At 41.4% G+C, this 8,939-nt stretch overlaps 1 protein-coding gene across 1 annotated transcript; it reads left to right on the forward strand.

Annotated features, from left to right (window-relative positions):
• Window positions 1-7,656: 7,656 nt before the first annotated feature.
• Window positions 7,657-8,580, forward strand: LOC136577711 (olfactory receptor 2B6-like). The gene has a single exon (XM_066577628.1). It carries the CDS (start codon window positions 7,657-7,659, stop codon window positions 8,578-8,580), a length of 924 nt encoding a protein of 307 aa, XP_066433725.1.
• The last annotated feature ends 359 nt before the right edge of the window (window positions 8,581-8,939 follow it).

Raw genomic sequence — 8,939 nt, forward strand, 5'->3', positions numbered from 1 at the left:
CCCGTCCGTAAAGGATTACACATATTTTTCAACAGTCCACTCCTCCTTCCAACGTCTAGACTACTTATTCATCTCCTCCTCCTTTTTGGAGTCTTTAGTGAGCGCTTCTATTGACCCTATTGCAATATCTGACCATGCCCCCCTTCATACCAATATAAATCTAGCTACCGCCTCACCACACGAGTGGCGTTGGAAATTGAACCCATCACTTTTGGACACTGAAAAAGATAGGCAACAATTAAAAACAGCTATTGAAGAATATTTCCTACTCAACAAAAATAATGAGGCGCCTATGCCAGTAATCTGGGAAGCCCAAAGGCATTCGCGAGAGGTTTACTGATTGCCCTGGGTTCTAGGGTTAAACATAGGCAACAAAAAGAGATTGACGAGATGTTAAAACAAATTGCCAGATTAGAGCAAGTAACAAAGCATTCTCAGAGTAAGTCCTCACTAGACAAACTAATTTCCCTCAGAAAAGAGCTAAAACTATACCTGGAGAACAGATAACAAAAAACACCTATACCTCAAACATATGGTCTACGCCCAGGGAAATAGGGGTAGCAAATACACTACTGTGCTTATTAAAAAAGCCCGTTCCAGGAATCTCATCAACTCTATTAAAACCAATTCCGGCCTCTCGGTTACCTCCTCTAGGGAGATCGCTAATGAGTTCCAGGCGTTCTATTCACGCCTCTATAACATTCAGAAACCCCTCTCTCCCAACGAAGAACTAGATGCCCGAACTCGAACTGAGGCCTTCTTAAAGGACTTAGACCTGCCAAAGCTGGATGAAAAAGAGTCAGCAGTCCTAATCTCCCCAGTTACCGCGCAGGAAATAGAGGATCTTATAGCCTCGTTCCCACCAGGAAAGAGCCCTGGCCCAGATGGCCTCCCACTAATATATTATAAAACTTTAGAATTCCTCCTGATCCCACAGTTAGTAGACTTATTTAACTCTTTATTACTTGAAATACCCCTCCCTAAGCAGGCCCAAGAAGCCCATATAACCCTAATTTACAAGGACAAGAAGGACCCAGAAGATTGTGGGAGTTATAGGCCTATTTCGTTGAACAACTTCGATATGAAGTTGTGGGCTAAACTTTTAGCAAAGCGGCTAGAAAAATTCATCCCCTCCTTGATAAATCCCGAACAAACCGGATTCATCAAGGGAAGAGAAGGGAAAGATAATTGCATTAGACTGTTACATGCCGCAAGATATGCTCAAACACAAAATATACCTTTAGGTTTCGTAAGCTCAGATGCAGAAAAAGCTTTCGACCGGGTCAATTGGTCCTACATGAAGCGCATCCTCTCACACTTTAATTTCCCTCCTGCATTTATATCAGCCATATTTTCGTTATATGCCGCACCCCATGCCAGGCTAAAGATAAATAACATCTTATCTCCCCCCTTTGATATAAATAATGGAACATGGCAGGGCTGCCCGCTTTCGCCGGTTCTATTCATTCTCTCCATTGAACCCCTTCTGCAAAAGATCAGGAATGACTCAGCTATCCAGGGTTTACGGGTTGGCGAGGCGGTCCTCTCTACCGCAGCTTACGCAGATGATATTATCTTTTTGATCACAAACCCGGAGAGGGGGCTTCCTCGACTCACCACTCTCATGGAAGAGTTTGGAGTCATCTCCAATTTTAAAATAAATTACTCCAAGTCCAAGGTTTTAAATATCTCCATACCGCTAGCTCACCTCAGAGAGCTGAAGAGTAAATCTCCGTTCTCTTGGTCTAACTCTGACGTAGATTTTTTAGGTATAAAATTTACAAAGAAGGCAGAGGCCCTGTACTCCGCAAACTTTATTCCCCTACTAACCAAGATTAAAAATCTACTCTGTTCATACGACCTCCCCTTCATATCCTGGTTGGGGAGGAAGTCGTATGTTCTCCCTATAATTCTATACAAAATTCGACTTCTCCCTATTTTTATTCCAAACACATTCTTTAAAACAGTGCGAGTAGCCTATTCGAAGTTTGTTTGGAAAGGGAGAAGACCAAGACTGCCTCACTGTCTATTAACAAGGAGGAGATATGAAGGAGGAGTGGACCTACCCTGCCCCAGGGAGTACTACTTGGCTACCCAACTCAGTCAATGGATGGAAATGGCGCATCCGGCCAAAGACCCTCTGATTTTTATACTAGCAAAGGGCTCATATGGCCCCACCATCCTACACGATCTGTGGTTCCCCAATGTGAAGGCCCGTAGTGGAGGAGGACGTAATCTGCTTCTTAGAGGGACATTTGAGACTTGGAATAAATTAAGAGACTCCCTAGCTCCCTGCCCTTCCCCTCTCACTCCACTGTGCGCATTGCATAAAATCCTAGGACTTCGGTTGGACTCGTGCTCAGTTAGTTCATGGCAGTTATTTAAGGATAAGACTATCTCGGATGTCTTGTCATTGGCCCACGAACCTACCCCCGCAATAATAGTGGAGTTGCTCCCCAACCATAATCTCACATTCCTAGCTTTGGCACATGTGACCAAAGTGATTAAGGACTTCTTGAAGGTGCATAAAACATCTAGACCCATAACTCTATTTGAGACTGCACTAGTTGAATGAAATCAAAATAAAAGGAAGGTGGCGTATATTCGCAAACAATTGATTGCGCCCCCAACTAATACAAAACCCACCTTTATTACTTCCTGGGAAAAAGAGCTAGGGATCTCCCTCACTCCTAGCGAAACGCAGCTCATTCTGAGAACAGCATATGGGTTATCTCCTTGTATCACCTCCCAGGAATCGCATTATAAGTTATTAGTGAGGTGGTATAGAACCCCTGAATGGTTATCTGATCACAAACTGGCCTCGCAGGATATGTGCTGGAAATGCGACTCCCCCACTGGGTCATTCCTCCATATCTGGTGGGACTGCCCTTGTCTGCTATCTTTCTGGAACAATGTCGGATGTGTGCTTAAAAAGCTTTCTCCCGGTCTGGCCCTCTCCCCTGAAGTGGTTCTCCTGTGGAAGCCTACAGCGGCCTTCCACCCCCTAAAACACAAATTAATAGCGTTCCTTATTGACGTAGCAAAGTCTCTTAGTCCACTTAAGTGGCGCCAACAAGACCCACCCACTCTGTTTTTGTGGAAAGATAAAGTAGATCTTCTAATGAATCTAGAAGAACTCTCTAGTTGGTTGAGGGGTTCCCATGATACCTTCTTCAAAATCTGGTACCCTTGGAGGTCAATCAGAGATGAAATTGGTCAAACCTGCAGTTGATGTGCCTCCCTTTTTGGTAGGCAAACAGAAGCGTGGTGTTGAAGCCCTCCTCCGGGGGTCCTTAAGGCAAACCAGGAGTCCGTGCCCGTACCGCATTCTCAATCGCAGTCAGGGCCAGTGTCAGAGCATCTCCCGGACACAGCTAGGAGATGTTCTCACCCCACCGATGGGCAATACAGCATGATATACCCACCTCCCCCCCTTTTTCCTTCACCCCTCCTCCCCCCCCCCCCCCCCCAGTCTGTCTTGTCCTCACTTTCGGTTGTTTCTATTATGCTCAGGGTTTAGCCAGCTCCGTGGGCCACCCCGTGGGCGGAGCTGACCCAATTTTTCATGCAATTTTGTATATGTCATCCGTTGGGGGGCTGAGACTCTGGTATAACTTTGTGAGTAATGTTGTACAGAATACTGTCAATACCTGTACCTTTGTCAACCTTCCTTAATGGATTTTGTTTGTAATGAATCCAAAACTTTTTCAATAAAAATTGATTGGAAAAAAAAAACAAAGAAACTATTACTGCTGGGGTTTTGGTGCGGGTTTTGAATGTGGTTTTAGATGCAGTTCTGGGTGCAGTTTTGGGGTGCGGTTTTTGGGTGCATTTTTGCGTGCATTTTGGGTGCAGTTTTTGGGTGCAGTTTTTACAGCGTGTCCTGCTATAATTGAGGACGCACACAAAGAGGGGAGAAGCACAGGGCATTGAGGTATTGCAGCACAATGACACCCTCTTTAAATATTTCTTTCAACAGATTACAAAGTAAGAAACAGACATTATAGCTAATCTGTATGCCATTTTGATCCCATGTATGCTGCGTTTTACAATGCTTAGTGAAAGGAAAGCATTATTAATATAAAATAATATGTCACCCTGCAAGGCCGGACTACTCCTTTAACCCCTTGAGTGGCACGCCCGGAAATTTTCCGTGACGAGCTCCACTGCTCATAGCAACATAGCCCGGAAGATTTCCGGGCTATGTATCACTATGGGAGCTGCAGAGCACAATGCCACAAGCTGTGACAGTGTGCTCTGTCTGCACAGACCCACAGAGAACAAAGCAAGGGCTTTGAAAAACCAGCAGAAGATATTGCCGATATGTCGGCAATCTCCTGCTTTGTTTACAGGTTGCCATAGAGACCATCGGCTTGTCAGAAGCAAGCCGATGGTCTCTGTGGCAGGGAGAGCTGGTTGTTAGCTGTCAGAGGACAGCTAGGTACCAGCTCTTACAGCAGGGATCAGAGAAAACCTCCAATCTCTGCTGTGTTAACACTTTACATGCTGCAGTCTATGTGACTGCAGCATGTAAAGGGCTGTCACTGCAGCATGTAAAGGGCTGTCACCATCGGACCCCTGGAATGTGATCAGGGGGTCCTGATGGGTCCCCTGTGGAAGTCCCCTAAAGGGACAAAAAAAAAAAAAGTAAAAAAATTATTAAAAAAATAATAAAACCACTTGTCTCCCTTTACTTTGTAAAAAATCAAAAATACAATCACACATGTGGTATCCATGCATCGTAATGACCCAGAGAAGGAAGTTAATACATTATTTAACCCCTTAATGACATGGCCCCTTTTTTTTCTTTTTTTCCCCATTTCTTTTTTTCCTCCCCCCTGTTTAAAAAAATCACAACTTGTCCCGCAAAAAGCAAGCCCTTATATGGCCATGTCAATGGAAAAATGAAAAAGTTATGGCTCTTGAGACGCAACTGCAAAATTAGTTGAAATTCAATCATTAGACCATTTTAAAAAACCTGCCCTGGTGGGCACGGCAGGGTGGTAGGAAACCCGCCACTCAAGGGGTTAAGGCATTAAACTGTGTAAATAACAATAAAAAGTGGAAAAAATGAGCTGTTCTAAAACTTTAGAAGGGTAGTGTACAGCTGATTCCTTTTCACTAAAAGTTTCAGTTTTGTTTCATCACTCTGCAGAAAAAAATCCACAAACCTCTGTGGCTTACTCATATGGTTTTGAGCATATCAGAGGTGACTCTTCTTGTACTTTTGAATCAGTAGAGGTGGATATTTTAGATTTGGTGCATGAAGACCTCCCCCCTCCAATTTATGCATCAGTGAATGAAGTAATACGCACGATAGTAGTTGGGGCAGGATATTATAATCCATATAATCTACATCTGTGGCATATTTACAAGGATCCTTGCAATCAGCAGCTTCTTGTAATAAATTGGATATCTTTGGAGGAATGTTTCCTTTCCCTCCTCCTTCCAACTTATGCATCAGTAAATGAAGAAATACGCATGATAGGAGTTGGGGCAGGATATTATAATCCTTATGATCTACATCTGTGGCATAATTACAGGGATCTGCTGGTTTAATTTACCTTGTCTCTATTTGCCGTTTAGCTATCGGCCACTATCTCTGATTGCCGCTATAATTACCATATTGAACGTGCGTCTAGGTCACTATGACAATGCACTAGATTATGTGACTACCTGTTAGGCCCCTGCAATGTCTACCTTCTTGGAGCACGGGCAGCACGTCCGATCATGTGACCACACGTCGCTGACGTAAACGTGCCATGTGACTCCACTATGATGACACGTGGGATCTCGTGACCGAGCTCACTTGACCCACGTCGACGCCGGAGACATTATGGATCGGCAATGTACATCGGGGACATCAAGGTGATGTATTATATAGCGATCTATCCAGCATGTAGCAGGTTAAAATGGGGCTAGAGGTCTTTAGGCTCTGCACCCTACTAGTGTAGCCTTTCTAAGGAATCATTAACTAGTATTTACCAAGGGGCGGATACCAGGTTCTCTATTGGACAAAAAGCACACACCCCAAGTCTGAGAGGGGTTTAATCAGGCTTTATAAGCAGGCAAGCTCCTGAAGCAATTCAGATGCCTCCAGCCTACCCTAAGGGCTGGAGACTATGCTAGGATCTCTATTGAATATCATTTGGTTCTGCTAATATCAAACTTTGTTCTGGGCACCTACTTAGGGCTTTATCAGGGACCATACCTGAGCAGTATTGACTGACTGAAAATAGGGTTTGCCTTTAGCCCAGTCTTATCAAGGATATTTTTCTGAGGCTATAATAGTATCTTGGACTGGATATCCACTGCTCAATACAGTGGATATTTTGATTAACATACATTAGCGCAAACATTTTTTCTAGCATAGAAAGGCATTGTCCTCATTACTCTATCACATAGAATTTTATAGGTCCATACCTTTGTAAATCAGGTTTTGAAAAAAACTTTTTTCCATCTATCGTGATTGCTCAAATATCAGCTACAGGGACAAAAATATTCTCTGATCCCTCCTTCATTAGGGCTCCTAATGAGGTGGCATCATAGCGACGGAAACGCGTCGAGCCAGAGCCTATCTATTGGAGATTCCAGTGATATTTAAATTTCATTTTGAGCTAAGGAATACAAATAAAAGCTGGGGTTATTGATTACATCAATATCTGGTTGTATCCAGAATCAAACAATTACCCCTGACTTTATTGATCTTTGAATCTTATTGAACCCAAGGGTTGGCTACCTACGGTCTGTATCATCACAATACTAGACAAATTGGGTTGCTTCTGGACGGTAGTCCATCCGTTCCAACTATTCAGTCCTACGGTGAAAGTGGATATGTTATACAACTTTACTATTCCACTCCCACCGCTGGAAAGGTTCCAGTGGTGCCCAGATTGTTGAGGTCAAACTCAATAATACAGTACAAAACATTTATCTTTATTGAAACTGTACGAGAGCCTCTCTATCACTACTGATGGACCACATATTGAACGGGTAGACTATGGTTTTTTAACCACAAGTATATTTTGACTCTCTCTGCGGAGATTTATATTTTATACGGGTTATCATTAAAAGTTATATTTTAAATAGGAGTCAAACCAGTGAAAACTGCTACTGAGCCATGTTTTAAAGTGCAATCCAACATCACAGTCAGGCCCTTGCTAGTTCAGATATTTGGTGTGTTTCTATTCAGGCTGTTGAATAATTCTGAACTGCAGAATTTAAAAAAGTGACCTTTTTGGTGGCTTTGGATAAACCACTTGTTGTAATAGTTGTGTTGAGCTTTTTAGATTTTTTTTTTTACAAACAACTGAATGCTTGTAAACTTTGCAAAAAACCTAATTTACAAAAGGGGGGTTGAATAATTTGGATTGCAACTGTATGGGTGTGGAGGTTTTGTATGTTTTAATTATTTTGCAATTTAGGTTTTATTTCTACATGTTCAAAGTTGAAATATTGTATTTGTTTCCAGAGGTGCAAAACGTCCAAAAATCCTGATAGAAAAATAGTTAAAATATGCATACGCTGCTCAATAAAATATGCACAAAGGATGAGTTATGGCTTGAAAAGAAATATCTTATCTGAATGTACATAAATATTATTTCTTAACAAATCAACATTATCCAACTAGGTTACCAATTTCTTTTTTTTTTCAGAATGCATTTGAAAAATGAGACCATACTCAGAGAATTTATTCTTCTTGGACTTTCCAGTGACCCAAAGACACAAGTTGCACTTTTTATTATCTTTACATCAGTGTATACAGTTATTTTGATTGGAAACTTTCTCATCATTGTTCTAGTCCTGACAGATGCCAACCTTCACACTCCTATGTATTTCTTCCTGTCCAACCTGTCTTTTCTGGATCTTTGTTATTCTACTTCAACTCTACCAAGAATGTTGAAGGATTTGTTGTCCATCAATAAAGTCATCTCTTATGGTGAATGTGCAGCACAAATGTACATTTTCCTGTCTTTAGGTGAAAGTGAATGTGTTCTGCTTGTTGTTATGGCTTATGATCGCTATGTGGCTATATGTTATCCACTCCATTACACCACTATTATGAGTAAGAAGGTCTGTATTAGACTGGCAGTTGGTACATGGATGAGTGGATTCCTTTTGTCTATTTCCCATGTAAGTCTTACACTTAATATTGACACTTGTGGACACAATGTAATAAATCACTTTGCATGTGAAGTGACAGAAGTATTGTCACTGGGGTGTGAAAACATTATACTAGTGGAATTAGTCATTTTTATCGTTGGCATAATTATTCTTCTGACTCCTGTAACCTTTATTGTAATATCTTATGTTAATATCATTCAAAATATCTTAAAGATTGCATCATCATCCGGGCGGAAGAAAGCTTTTTCCACATGCAGCTCTCATATGATGGTTGTGGCAATCTTTTATGGATCAGCAATGGCTGCCTACATGAAACCTAGATCGAGTTCTCTACCTGGCACTGATAAAGTGATTGCTGTATTGTATTTAATTATTACACCGATGTTAAATCCCATGATTTATACACTGAGAAACAATGATGTGAAAGATGCATTTGTAAAATTGATTACAAAATGAAAGTTTTAGGATACTATTGTGTCAGAAAATAAGGAAGTTTAAAAAAGACACAGAAACACTAGTATTAGCTGTACAAGCATAGGTGTTCAGAACTAAAAGCCAGGTTGAAAAAATCTATACTAGATGCAAAATGCTGACTCTATAAAAGGACCTAATGAAGCAACTGACTGCATATTCAGCCGGTCTAAAAAATGCACAGACTAAGTACAAAGACACAATTGCATGGAAATATAAATCAGTGGAACCTCTGAAAAACTACCATCTGTGAACAACTAAGAATGGATAGGACCATAATCATGGAAAAGTGGTTCAAAATGAAGCAGTAAAAATACTGTTGAATTTCCATATATAAACAGACA

This window comes from Eleutherodactylus coqui, chromosome 8 (genome assembly GCF_035609145.1).
Source record: "Eleutherodactylus coqui strain aEleCoq1 chromosome 8, aEleCoq1.hap1, whole genome shotgun sequence".
NCBI lineage: Eukaryota > Metazoa > Chordata > Amphibia > Anura > Eleutherodactylidae > Eleutherodactylus > Eleutherodactylus coqui.